General features: G+C 46.1%; 1 protein-coding gene across 2 annotated transcripts; it reads left to right on the top strand.

Moving 5' to 3' along the window:
• Positions 1–3,718: 3,718 nt before the first annotated feature.
• LOC123356681 (zinc finger protein with KRAB and SCAN domains 8-like) lies at positions 3,719–9,537 on the top strand. Of its 2 annotated transcripts, none has more exons than XM_045000080.1 (2): positions 3,719–4,305; positions 5,923–9,537. In XM_045000080.1, exons 1-2 carry the CDS (start codon positions 4,236–4,238, stop codon positions 6,669–6,671), a joined length of 819 nt encoding a protein of 272 aa, XP_044856015.1. In that variant the 5' UTR covers positions 3,719–4,235; the 3' UTR covers positions 6,672–9,537. The 2 variants fall into 2 exon arrangements, with proteins under 2 accessions (XP_044856015.1, XP_044856014.1); XM_045000079.1 differs by having other exon boundaries at positions 3,720–4,305; positions 5,920–9,537.
• The last annotated feature ends 5,032 nt before the right edge of the window (positions 9,538–14,569 follow it).

A 14,569-nucleotide genomic window follows, 5' to 3' on the forward strand; every position in this document is an offset into this window, starting at 1 on the left:
GTACTGGCAGGGAGTGTGACGGGAATGCTGTTGCAGACAGGTAGCCAGCTGCCTCTGCTCCTGTCCAAGAGGCAACTTGTTTCTCCATTTGTCTGGTCACAAACTCGAAAGCATCATAGAGGTGAGTATCCGTAATTCCTCATGTGGTGTTCAGACAGACATTTCACAATGACCAGCATATTGCAGGCTTTCAGCTAAGACCTTGCTCGATTGAGCACTTTTTTGGCACAGTAATATTGCATACAATCAGATGCTACCCTTGCTTTGGGGTTCAGACCCCCCTGTTTTCCCCCTGGGGTTGTCACAGTGCCACGGTGAGTGACGGGCTAGCTCCATCTGTCCCCTTCCTCATCTCTTTGAGTTCCTCTCCTCTGAGGTCAGTTCTCGCGCCTTTCTGTCTCCTGGAGTGGAATTCAGCAATTCTTCTTCTCCTAAACCAGGCCCTGGGCTACAGTACCCTCTGTGCTTACCCAGCGGGTCAGGCTGAGTGCGGACACCTTTAGTACTTCCCTTCGGGAGTCTGAGATCAGTGACAAAAAAGTCTCCTTCAGGCCAAAGGAGTGTTTCTTCTGCAGTGAGGAAAAAAAGATTTGAAAATGGTCTTCATGCCTGCCTGTCTGACCATCCCTGATGGACATCGAGGCAGGTCTAACTTCTTCAGACATCCCATCAATGTCATTTCTTTGTCTCTTTCCCGCAAACAGTTACCTGAACTGGCTATCCCACCTGTGACGGGATCCACCTGCAGCGTGGGACCGCAGTGCCCCCTTAACTCTCCAACCTGGGCTGTCTCTCGCAATGCTTTGCTAGTGACAAGCAGCAAACCCCTCCAGGCCCTGTTATCACTCAGCACAACAGCACGTGGCACCCCAAACCCAGCTGGATTGCGTGAATGCTCCCAGAGCCACTCACGAATCACACAGTGAAAGGCACCAGAGCCAGATCCTCCCAGCACTGTACCTCAGGAATATACCATCCTGTACTGCTCAAGACGAGCAGTGCAAATTTATTAATTGATTCACCACTTCCTAACTGTCAGGGTGGCTAAGCACTGGAATAAATTGCCTAACGAGGTTGTGGAATCTCCATCATTGGAGATTTTTAAGATCAGGTTAGACACACACCTGCCAGGGATGGTCTAGATCAGTGGTTCTCAAACTTTTGTACTGGTGATCCCTTTCACAAAGCAAGCCTCTGAGTGCAACTCTCCTCCCCGGGCTTATATATTTAACACCATTATAAATGCTGGAGGCAAAGAGGGGTTTGGGGCGGAGGCTGAGAGCTCATGACCTTCCATGTAATAATTTTGCAAACCCCTGAGGGGTCCCAACCCCCAGTTTGAGAACCTCTGGTCTAGATAATACTTAGTTCTGCCATGAGTGCAGGGGGCTGGACTAGATGACCTCTCGAGGGCCCTTCCAGTTCTATGTTTCTCTGCGCTTTCCTGACATCTAATAACCCTGAGATCCTGCATTCAGTGACATCTCTGCTCCTTCCTATTCCTTACTACTCTGAACCCCACCAGCCCATGTGTGACACCTTCTCGGGGTGTCCAGAACTGTAGGTCATTGTCTTCTCCTCCTGCCACAGTGAGAGGGATGTGCTGGAGTAATCTGTGTATCCGCTCCCAGTCTTCAGCCCCCACAAAGAAACTCCTCAGGGTTCTGCCAGCTCTCACTTTGCCTTGCAGGTTGACCCTTTCCTCCAACTCCCCTGAAGCACTCCCTGTACTGTCCAGCCCCTGTCACTGGACGCTCACAGAAATTACCAGGTTTGGTGCCCCCAAAGGGGCAGCGTACCTGCAGCTTGGGAGGTTACAACTCTGGAGCGGGTCCTTTCTAACAACGCAGCACTGTAATCTCTTCATGGGGAGAACAGATACAAGTTTGTTGACAAAAAACAGACTCAGAGATTCAAATGGGCAGATTCAAATGTGCAGTGAGCAAGGGTAATAAGAACTGAATTAGTTACAAATCAAACAAAAGTCTGCAGTAAAACCTCAGAGTTATGAACACCAGAATTCCGAACTGACCGGTCAAGCACACACCTCATTTGGAGCTGGATGTACGCAATGAAGCAGCAGCACAGACAAAAGACAAAACAAAAAGCAAATACACTACTGTGCTGTGTTAAACGTAAACTTACTGAAAAAATAAAAAAAGTTTAAAAAAAGATCTGAGAAGGTAAGGAAACTGTTTCTGTGCTTGTTCCATTTAAATTAAGATGGTTAAAAGCAGCATTTTTCTTCTGCATAGTAAAGTTTCAAAGCTGTATTCGGTCAGTGTTCGGTTGTAAACTTTTGAAAGGACAACCAGAATGTTTTTGTTCAGAGTTACAAACATTTCAGAGTTACGAACAACCTCCGTTCCCGAGGGGTTTGAAATTTGGAGGTTCTCCTGTATTGTGCTTTCTAGAGACCAAGACTTAAACTTATCAAGATACAGTCCTTGTCCACTGCTTTTATCTTGGCCTCAAAGCCTTTCTGCAGAGCTTGCTGGTTTCCGGTCAAACCAGGATCCAGAACATTCACAGACCATCCACTTCCACTAAGGGTGTTCTTTGGTGAAATGGATAACAAAGGGCTTTCTTATTCCTGCCTCTTAGGCCTGGTCTACACTAAGAAGGGGGGTCGAACTAGGGTACGCAAATTCAGCTACGTGAATAGCGTAGCTGAATTCGAAGTACCCTAGTTCGAACTACTCACCCGTCCAGACGCCGCGGGATCGAAGTACGCGGCTCCAAGGTCGACTCCGCCACCGCCGTTTGCAGTGGTGGAGTACCGGAGTCGACCGGAGCGCGCGGGGAGTTCGAACTATTGCGTCTAGATTAGATGCGATAGTTGAACTCTGAGAAGTCGAACTCTCCGCGTCGGCCCGCGTGGTAAGTGTAGACCTACCCTTATAGTCCAGTAAACCTCCGAAATGTATCCTTTTGAAGAGGACTATCCCACATCTCTTCTTCTCCGGTGTGCTGGTGCCATGCTGCCTTCACAGGGAACGAGTGCCATCCAGCCCCGCCCCTGGCCCTGCACTTGGGCAGCTGTCCATGGTTCTGTTCCTGGCCTGAGGCCAGGGCTGGGAGTGGAGGAGGAGCAGAGTCACACCCGGCCATGAGCCCGGCTGCCAGCCCCATGGCTCTGCTCCCAGCCTGGCCATGGCTCCAGCCTTGGCCCCAGACCCATCCCAAGCCTTGGCCCCCGATCCACATCCCCACCCACCTGCTCCCAGCCCAGGGTGTGGGGGCAGACGGGAAAGGGGGGGGTGACCCTCAAAAGTTTGGGGATGACTGCTTTGAAGCATAATCTCACTAGGTATACATTATTCCTCATATAGCATCAGTGCACACATTTCACAATTATCTGAATCACAGGCCTGGAAGGGACCTCGAGAGGTCATCTAGTCCAGTTCCCTGCACTCATGGCAGGACTAAGTATTATCTAACCCATCCCTGACAGGTGTTTGTCTAACTTGCTCTTAAAAATCTCCAATGATGGAGATTCCACAACCTCCCTAGGCAATTTATTCCAGTGCTTCATTCACAATTAGGAAGTTTTTCCTAATGTCCAACCTAAACCTCCCTTGCTGCAGTTTAAGCCCATTGCTTCTTGTCCTATCCTCAATGGTTAAGAACAAATTTTCTTCCTCCTCCTTGTAACAACTTTTTATATACTTGAAAAATGTTATCATGTCCCCTCTTGATCTTCTCTTTTCCAGACTAAACAAACCCAATATTTTCAATCTTCCCTCATCGGTCATGTTTTCTAGACCTTTCATCGTTTTTGTTGCTCTCTGCCAGCTTTCATTTAATGCCTTACAAGAAACTTTTTGAATAAATTCTATTAATCCAGAGTAGGTTTGTCAGACCAACTGGGGCTCCGTGTCACAGCTTGCTCGCCCAGCCATCTTCCCTGTGATTCTCTCTGGATCTCTGTCAGTGAGCTCCCCTCTGAGTCTCCCCTTTCCGGGACATGGAGTTACCTTTTCTGTGTTTTCGGGATCCTTTCATGATGAGTGGCTGGCTGTGTGTTCCCAGCAGAGATGGGGATAGGTAAACCCCTCCTAAGCACAGTGTCCCCCATCTTTGAGCTTTTGAGGAGCTGTGTTACAATGGGCTGTTAAAATAAAACATTTTTTTTTCTGAATGAATGAAATTAATTCACCTGATCTCGCTTCTTTTCCTTCCCCTGAGCAGGGTTTCCTGTGTTCATATCCGATGTGATCTCCCAGGTGAAACAAATGGAAGAGCCAGGGGCCCCAGTTCTCCAGGGCTTAGAGGAAAGAGAGATTCTGATGGCCACCTGTTCAGGTGAGGAATAATTAAATCCACTCAAAAGCTGTCAGCACCTGAAGGAAAGAGCTGGGGTTCCCTACAAAGGCCTTGTCAATGCTCCAAGTTCAGGATTGTCCCCAGCAGATGTCAGATCCTCAGGGCAGCTATTGCTCATGGCTTCCTACCCATCCTGACTCTCGCCTGGCAGTAGCTCCTTCCCTGGTCTCCCCTCCCCTGAATGTTTGGATGGGATGGAGGCAGACTTCATCCCCTTATCTTTCTCCTACGGGGAAGAGTTTGGGGAAATTCAGTTCCTGATTTTTTTTTTCTGTCTCTCCATCTTATTTTGCTTAGCTCTCTCCTTTTCCATCCCTGTTTCTGTGCCCTGGTCTACACAACAGAGTTAGGTTGGTGTAAGCTGCCTCATGTCAACCTAACTCTGAACGTGTCTGTGCTAAAATGCATCTCTCACCCCACTGCACCGACTTAAATGACTTAAATAATCCCAGCTATACATATAAAATGATGGCATCTAAATTAGCTGTTACCACTCAAGAGAGATCTTGGAGTCACTGTGGATAGTTCTCTGAAAACATCCTCTCAATGTGCAGCAGCGTAAAAAAGCTAACAGAATGTTCGGCATCATTAAGAAAGGGATAGATAATAAGACAGAGAATATCCTATTGCCTCTATACAAATCCATGGTATGACCACATCTTGAATACTGCGAGCAGATGTATTTGCTCCATCTCAAAAAAGATACGTTGGAATTGGAAAAGGTACAGAAAAGGACAACAAAAATGAGGGGTATGGAACGGCTTTCGTATGAGGAGAGAGAAAAAAGACTGGAACTTTTCAGCTTGGAAAAGAGACGACTAAGGGAGGATATGAGAGAAGCCTATAAAATCATGACTGGTGTGGAGAAAGTAGATAAGAAATGTTGTTTACTCCTTCTCATAACACAAGAACTAGGGGTCACCAAATGAAATTAATGGGCAGCAGGTTTAAAACAAACAAAAGGAAGTATTTCTTCACACAACACACAGTCAACCTGGGGAACTCTTTGCCAGAGCATGTTGAGGAGGCCAAGACTATAACAGGGTTCAAAAAAGAACTAGATAAACTCATGGAGGACAGGTCCATCAATGGCTATTAGCCAGGGTGGGCAGGGAAGGTGTCTCTAGCCTCTGTTTGCCAAAAGCTGGGAATGAGCAACAAGGGATGGATCACTTGATGATCACCTGTTCAGTTCATTCCTTCTGGGGCACCTGGCATTGACCACTGTCAGAAGACAGGATACTGGGCTAGATGGACCTTTGGTCTAACCCAGTATGGCCGTTCTTATGTTCTAATAATTCCCCCTTCACGAGAGGCATGGTGCTTAAGTCAATGTAATTATGTCGATGCAGTGCAGTGTAGACACTGCATTGCTTGCATCGACTGTTGCTGCCTTTCAGAAGCCGTTCTACAATGCGCCACACTGGCTGTTAAGTCAGTGCAAGCGCTCCTGGTGAGGACGCGCACTGCCGACGCAAGGAGTGTAGCCTCGACGTGCGAAAGCAATTTAATTACTGCTGTGGATGTACGTCGACAGAACTTAGGTTGACTTAATTTTGTAGACTCATCTTGAGGTTTCTTTCTCTATCCCAGCAGGTGATGGGATGCTGAGTGAGAATATGCAGCAGAATCCTCAGAAGGAAGATGCTCAGCAAGTGGAATCACATGGGGGATTACTGCAAGGATCCCAAGGGAATGTGTCCAGGCATCATGTGCAGGGAAAAGCCTGTGAGAGTCGGCATAGGCCAGAGAGACAGCAGGAAAGCCTACCAGGGGAGAAAGTGGGTAAATCCCCTAATTGTCGGGAAACTCACAACAATTTCAAGGAAACCACAGCCCAGCAGAGAATCCCAATGGGAGAGAGACCCTATAAATGCGCTGAGTGTGGGAAGACCTTCAGTTTGAGTTCAAACCTTATTAAACATCAGAGGATCCATACAGGAGAGCGCCCCTATGAATGCGGAGAGTGCAGGAAAACCTTCACTCACAGCTCACACCTGACTAGACATCAGAGAATGCACACCGGAGAAAGACCCTATGAATGCTGTGAGTGCGGGAAAACCTTCCGGTACCGCTCAGACCTTATCACGCATCAGAGAATCCACACGGGGGAGAGGCCATATGAGTGCTGTGAGTGTGGGAAAAACTTCAGTCAGAGCTCAAACCTTATTAAACATCAGAGGATCCACACCGGAGAGAGACCTTATGAGTGCTGTGAGTGCAGGAAGACCTTCACGCGGAGATCAAACCTTAATGCACATCAGAGAATCCACAAAGATGCAAGACCCTATGAATGTTTTATATGGGAAAACCTCCACACTGAGCTCACACCTTATTACACATGAGAGAAACACCTTAAAAACCTTTTCAAAGCCTGACAAAAATTGTTGGTTTTTTTGGTTGGTTTTTGCATTAATGCTTTTGTTAATTCCCACCTAATGATCTTTAAGGATATTGGCAGAATTATCTTGACTGTGGTCTCTCACCTCCCCAGGTGAGTTGTCCACTTTTGTGTTTTGCTGCTCGCCCTTCCTTGGGGTGAACACTGTGGTCCTCTCTTATCAGCTCCTATGAGTCATGGGAGAGCGTGTCTGTCCTGCCAGGAATGTCCATCATCCAAGGTGAGGGAGATAAGGATGACCTTGATTAACTACATTGAAGCACAATCTATGTGGGCCTCATCTCCACTAGGTTTTCCCCTTCCAGTTAGCTAGCTCCTGTTAGCTATCCCAATGGAAAAAGACAGCTACTCTTCCAGGAGTGGGTGTGTTTAGCTAGCCTATTTCCTCATGAGCTGACCTCATCTTTTACGGCTTTTCATAGTCTAAAAAAGCCCAGAGCATCACATTTACATTGTTCCTCCCATTGCAAAGCAGTTGTGAGAGTCATCAAGTTCCGCTTTGAGGATAAATTGTCTCATTCCCTTTTGTTCTCACATTGCCCTAGGATGTGCTGAAGAGCGGTTATATATATTTTACTATTTTTCTCATTTAAAATGTATTTCAATATAATAAAAAGCAGGAGCACAGGTGGGGAAAAAAGTGTCTTTTCTGCCACTGTGACTCCCGAAGAAGATGGGGAGAGTCAGAGGGATCCCCTCCTTCCCCATCACCGCAGCAGCATTACTCTCTGCACGGCTAAGATAGAAGGTCTCGTCTTCACATTCTACCCCTCCACATCCTAGAGGGTCATGTGATGCGGCGGCCTCAGTTTTCTGTGCTTCAGAATGGTGCTTTGATTTCTTTGATCCTAAATCAGACTCATTAGGGCTGGAGATGAAAGTGTCACAGGACTGGAAGGGGAATTCAGTGGATCCCAAACACTGTGATCATACTGAGTTTCAGTCCCAGTTTTCATCTATTGGCAAAGCCACTTTTGGTCTTTTTCCTACTGAGTTGGGATTGTTCACAGATGGGAAAGTTGGCTGGTTTTGCGCCCCTACCCCCTGTTTCTGATGATGTTAAAGCTTTTGTAAATAACACAACTCAGTAATGACACAGTGGTGAATGAAGGAGGTTTGAATGACTCCGTGAATATGATGGGAGAATCAGTGGTCCTGCCTCTGAGTTATCAGATGTAACCTGCTGTGGAATTTCATGTTATATGACCCTGAATGTGTCTCATGACCTCTCTGTAAGGTGGGTTTTTACTCTCATGCCTGGGGTCCTTTTGGTCACACAACTGGATATTAGTTTAGTTTGACAAGACATAGCTCAGATTTATTGGGGACTTTGAAAGAAATGACCATTTGCTAAAATAGCCATTTCTTAGTATATTTTTGCTTTCCTCCCACCTCTCCATTATGACACAGAGGAAATTCAAGTGCAGTTCAGTCAACAGGAAAGAATACTCCGAGCTATTTGGCATGCTAACAGAGCAATAGGAGTGTTTTTAAGTCTCCAGTCTGAAATGGTGAGCAACAGCAGACCCCAAACTGTGCGACTAACTGAAGTAACTGCCTGCGATCACTGTGCCATTCAGTTCTTTAGGTCAATATTATCTCGGATGATCCAGGGAGACAATTTAATAGTATGTGACTTTCAACTGGGCAAAAATGCCCATGTATTTTTTTCCCCCCAAAGCATGTGTGACCCAGGCCCAACAGGAGGTTACTCCTGAAGATATCTCCTGTGATTTGGGAAGTACTGTCCCTAACTATGCAGATGTGGAGAAATAGACGTGGTGTTTTTGTTGAACTCGCCCCTTGTATGTGCTATAAATGTGTATAAAACGAATTAAGTGTTGAATGTGATGTAGGTGCAGGAAAAACAACTGTTTTCAAATAGAAATCCCACCTCTACTATCTTACAGATCCAGGTTTGTATCCAGTCCCTAATTTAGACCTGTGCCACCAGATTAAAGAAAGAAATTGAGCATGCTGGGGAGAAGCCATTCCTCACTAACACTCTTGAGATTTGGGGTGTAAATTAATCTTGACCGAAACCAAGGATTTGGCAAGAGCTCAGGTAGAAATAGCAGGCAGCCAGTTGTTGGCTTGCACCACAAAGTAAGCAAGCTATGGTGAACAGTGCACAAGTCAAATTGTTTTGGAACACCATTTCCTAGTTCAGGGTCATTGATTAGTCCCAAAGGATGCCAGTGTTAGATCATGAACAATTGTCCTTTTCCATTTGGATCCAATGATTCATGAGGTAACAAGAGAAACAGCTGATGTCTTCAGAGGACATTCTTTCCTCAAGGAGCCAAAGGATTCTTTCCTTTTGTGCAAGTGATGGCTACAGTGAGGGAATGAATGTGTCCGATTCTGAGTTGAGACTTCAGGATACACAAATGTCTCATAATTTTGTTCTTGTGTCTCAAGCATTGGTATCACTTCTCTTCCACCTTTTGCTACTTTGAAAGATTAGAAAGCGTAGAAATAGCATGCAGGTGTTGTTCATTCGTGATGCAAATCTTGCTACATAGTGCGAGGCTCTTTTCTCCAAAACTTATGACAGAAGACTCAAAGTTAAATGAACTTGTAGATGTGGAAGAACCTATGTTGGAGTAAACAACAACTTGACACAAAAGTTCACTTGGTGGAAGTGGGAATTAAAAGAAAACTGATGTATAAGATTTGTAAGCAGCGAAAATGAAATTAAACACAAAGATGGTGGTTAAAGAGTAAGAGACTAATTATGTGATCATTGGAAAACTGAGAGTTGTGTATATATTTTTTTGTTTTGTTAGTAATAAAGGAAATGATGGATATCCTGAAAAGTTTATTGTGATGTAATTTACCCCCTTCAGACTAAAGAGTTCTGAAGTAAAAACTCACTCCAAGTATTGGGGTGGTGGAATATGTAAGAAAAATACCACATATGAGAATACAGACCCAGTATAGATGTCAATTATTTCTATTTTGAATGGAATTTATTTTGATACACATCAAAGCAAATTTCTGTTAACTTGTCTTTAAGTAGTTTTTTCTCTTATGTAACCTTTTACCCAGTTAGACTGTAAGAGTCACTGAGTACCCCTCTTCTCTTATTTGCAAAGGATGTGACATCAGTCATGAGATGAACACATTTATTTGGAAGAGTAGTGATGCAGTGGGTAGTTTTTCTGCTAAAACCTTTGCAACTAGTTATTTTAACGGGTGATGAGCCCCCTTTTCCTTCTGAGGCCAGCTCTTTGAATATTAACCCTGAGACCAGACTATGGAAACATCCTCAAAACTTGTTTTTCTTTCACATTTGATACCTTTGGGGTTCACACATTCCCACAAAATTTGGTTTGTAACAACCAAGCATTTTCCTTGTAATATCTATTAAGGGAGACTTTTCCTAGTTGACATTAGCCTAAAGTCTGTCTCATGCCAACTGGGTCAGGCCATGTTGTCTGTAGCCAAGGCGTATTTCACCCCCGATTTTCAGCCAGCTCCTTGGATTCGAGTTTTAGCATTTATAAGAGTTGATTATCTGCTGTATTAATCTGATGATTTGGCTCAATTGATGACTTGAGTCCAATGCAGTAGCATTAGCTCTTTGATTTTTGTGATTTGATCTTAACTATATTGTTTAATACAGTTTAGTATTTTTATAGTAATATATAATAGCCTTAGTGCCAAGTGTTCTCGGTTTTATTTGTTGTTCATCCGCCCTATATATTCCTCCTTGAGTGTCAGCTTTGGTTAATAGTCATCAATTCCCCCCTTTGAATTTGCATAGGGATATAATCATGACAGGCCAGGGGCCAGCTTATGGCAAGTCCCCCATGTCTGAACTGGACACTAAGAGATACTGGAATCTGTCTTGTGAGATACTGTTGATAAAATAGGTATTAGAATGCTAAGAAAGTGTGTAATGTTTAGACTCTGTTGAATGCCATGTATTAATCTCAGTTGTTCTATGTGTTCCATGTTGTAATGTGTTGAGTGTGTGTCGTGTGATCCTCTGTGGCAGTACAAATCGCCATACAGGAGAGGGATATTAATTAGTGTGAAGGGCTGCTCTTCTACAGAAATTGTTCCCCCTTCCCCAGCCCCCCTGTGGCCAAACGGGCTATGGTTGGATCTTACAACTGGAAACTCTACAGCTGGATCGAGAAGCCATCAACGAAAGGACGAAAGACTTCTTGTTCCACCCTCATCCCCATGAAGATGAGTTCTGTGCATGGACTCATCCCATCAGCTGAGTTTAAAGCTCAGAACACATGGCAAGAGGGGGATAACTACCCCCAAACAAAAGGAACTATGGATCTCAATGATGCTTGGGGGGTGGGGGACAAGGTGTTTCTAGACATAAGTAAGAGATCCCCAGTTGCTTAGTCTGGGTTAGTCCTAAAGGAGAAATATGGCAGAAACTGAAGACTGTGTAACTCATTCGTGCATCTGTTTGCTTGCTTTAACTCTTGTAAGTAACTCTGACTTCTTTTTCCTAGTTAATAAATCTTCATATAGTTTACTATAGGATTGGCTACAAGAGTTGACTTTGGTATAAGACGTAAAGTGTAATTGACCTGGGATAAGAGACTGGTCCTTTAGGATCAGGGCTAATCTGAATATTGCAGCAAAGAGTCCTGTGGCACCTTATAGACTAACAGACGTATTGGAGCATGAGCTTTCGTGGGTGAATAATTCACATGACTGACATTGGCTATTTGGTCTCTTGCGTATATTTCATAACGAACCAAATCATGGTCAAGCAGCAGCTATGCAATTTATCAACATGACATGGGAAGCTCTATCCAGATATCCTAAACATATAGACAGAGGCAGAGAGATTGAGAAGTCTCCATTCCCTTAAAAATAATCAAAGCCCTCTAGTGATGGCAGCTAATGAAACCACCTCCTACCAATACAGAACTGTTCTCCGCCCCAAAACCTGAACTTCCTGCAGTTTGGAAGACAGGAAAGTGGAAATATCGGAAGGAATTTATATCAATAGTTAATAGGTAAAGTGATCAACTCGGAATGGCATTCATAGCAGTATTCGAGCATTAGAGAGGGACAAAACGGCCAGAATTTTCTATCATTATTGGAATTTGCCAAAAGATTGAAATCTAAGGTGATTTTGTTGATGCCGGATAGTCAGAGAGATGGGGAAATCGCAGGGGATATTAAATCAGTAATAGATAACGACAGAGAACAATGGGGTGAATTTTTAGGGTATTTTACATCAGTCTGTGAGAATGGGGAAGGAAAGGGGCCACACTAAAGATCTGACAGAAACCCACCAATATCTGTGGGGATTGTGTAGGGCTAGCCAATAATCAGAGGGAAAAGTCAGAAAGTTTGAGGAGACAGTATATGGATGATTAGTAATTAGACAGAAAGGGATGGTTTCCCTGCTGCTCTGCCATTCACATGGGCAGCAGGGAGCCCTGGGAAAGGAGGGGTGAGGAAGCCCCAAGTTTACTTTGCAGCAGGGTGGCAGTAGCAGCAGGGTTGGGCAGGTGACTGGCAACTGGTGGGAGTTGTGTTGAGTAGCAGCCTAAACTGGCTAACCTGGGGCTGGGCAGGCTCCATAGGGGTCACTGGCTCCTCCCTTCCCCTCCTGCGCCCCTGCCATACCCTGTAGCTGGCAGAGAACAGCCAACCCACCCCAGAGGCAGCCGTGTCTCAGGGCTCCCCCAAACAGCACCTGCTAACTCCCGATCCCAGTTAGGGAATGACTCAGGGCAACAATTTCCCACCTAAACAAGGACAAAGCGCCGCACATCAAATGGGGGGGGGGAACCCCCCCCGCCCCAAATCTGCGGAGCCCTGAAATTGACATTTGCGACCTGGCGAGGAAATGGAGCACAATCTGAAAAGGAGACTAGAGAAAAGGCGGATGGCTTGAGAGCAAAGGGCAGAAATCGACGGATTGTAGTACCCACATTCTGTAATGGTGGAGAAAAGGGGCAAAACTGGGATGGGGGAACTTTATCAATATTTGAGACCGAAAGCGCAAGATCTGAGGGAAATTCACAGCCCCCCATTTCTCTTCCTGCGCCTCGCCCTAATTTCCAAAGACAGACAGTTACAGCCACTGCAAGTCACACGGCCCCTCCCCCATCTCTATCTTATTTTTTCATCTCTTCTCTCCCTGACACCTCCACCATCTCTCTCTCTCTCTCTCTCCCCCACACACACTCTCTCTCTCTCTCTCTCCCCCTCACTGGGGGCCTGATTATTTTCCCCACCTGAATCCCCCAGTCTGCTTTGCACAGGGCAGAGGGCTTTAAGGAAGGGCTCCCCCCAGCACAGACCCCACTGGGGAAGCAGCAGCAGCTGCTCAGCTCCCAGTTCACAATGGAGGCAGCAGCGTCGGCACTTTTCCAGCCTAGGAGCTGCCCAGGGTCTGATGATCTCGGTTCTTCTCCCTGGCTCCTGCCTCCATCCTCCCAGCACCCACCGCTGCCAGCTGTTCCAGCCCCTTCCTGTGGCTGGGGCTCTCTGCAGTGGCTGGAACCAGCCCGAGCTCCGCTGACACCATCTGCTGAGCTGGGCACTCCTGCTGATGGAGGTAGAGCTGGCGGGGGAAAGCTCTGGGGATGGGACAGGGATCAAATCTCCCAGCCAGAGGGGGAAGGAGGGGTTAGACAGGGAAGGAGGAGAGAGAGACACACTGGAAAAGGCCTGCAGGGGAAATACCTGGGGACAGAGGATCCCAATTCCCAAATCTGCCCTGCTCCATTTACTGCCCCATCCCTGGGTTGATCACACCAGCGCTGTGGGGCAATATCTCCAGTGCCGAGCATATCACATATCGTCTCTGTCAAGCGAGGTTGTAATGGGGTTTCCTTCACTCCAGGCACCCACCTAGCTGAGTCAGTGCATACACAAAAACGGCCATGTTGGGTCAGACCAAAGGTCCATCTAGCCCAGTATCCAGATACGCTGGAGGGTAGGGATAGGGTACAGAGGGACCTAGACAAATTGGAGGATTGAGCCAAAAGAAATCTGATAAGTTCAACAAGGACAAATGCAGAGTCCTGCACTTAGGACGGAAGAATCCCATTCACTGCTACAGACTAGGGACCTAATGGCTAGGCAGCAGTTCTGCAGAAAAGGACCTAGGGGTTACAGTCGATGAGAAGCTGGCTATGAGTCAACAGTGTGAGCTTGTTGCCAAGAAGGCTAATGACATTTTGGGCTGTATAAATAGGGGTATTGCCAGCAGATCAAGGGACGTGATCATTCCCCTCTATTCGACATTGGTGAGGCCTCATGTGGAGTACTGTGTCCAGTTTTGGGCCCCACACTACAAGAAGGATGTGGAAAAATTGGAAAGAGTCCAGCGGAGGGCAACACAAATGATTAGGGGGCTGGAGCACATGACTTATGAGGAGAGGCTGAGGGAACTGTTTAGTTTGCAGAAGAGAAGAGTGAGTGAGTGAGAGATTTGATAGCTGCTTTCAACTCCCTGAAAGGGGGTTCCAAAGAGGATGGATCTAGACTGTTCTCAGTGGTACCTGATGACAGAACAAGGAGTAATGGTCTCAAGTTGCAGTGGGGGAGGTTTAGGTTGGATATTAGGAAAAACTTTTTCACTAGTAGGGTGGTGAAGCACTGGAATGGGTTCCCTAGGGAGGTGGTGGAATCTCCTTCCTTAGTGGTTTTTAAGGTCAGGCTTGACAAAGCCCTGGCTGGGATGATTTAGTTGGGGATTGGTTTTGCTTTGAGCAGGGGGTTGGACTAGATACCTCCTGAGGTCCCTTCCAACCCTGATATTCTATGAGTCTATTATTCTATCCTGTCTTCCTACAGCGGCCAATGCCAGGTGCCCCAGAGGGAATGAACAGACAGGTTATCATC

This window comes from Mauremys mutica, chromosome 26 (genome assembly GCF_020497125.1).
Source record: "Mauremys mutica isolate MM-2020 ecotype Southern chromosome 26, ASM2049712v1, whole genome shotgun sequence".
NCBI lineage: Eukaryota > Metazoa > Chordata > Testudines > Geoemydidae > Mauremys > Mauremys mutica.

Coding starts and splice junctions, on each gene's coding strand:
- LOC123356681 (XM_045000079.1), top strand. CDS start 4,236: ATGGAAGAGCCAGGGGCCCCAGTTCTCCAGGGCTTAGAGGAAAGAGAG. Junction 4,306..5,919: donor TCTGATGGCCACCTGTTCAG/GTGAGGAATAAT, acceptor TCTCTATCCCAG/CAGGTGATGGGATGCTGAGT.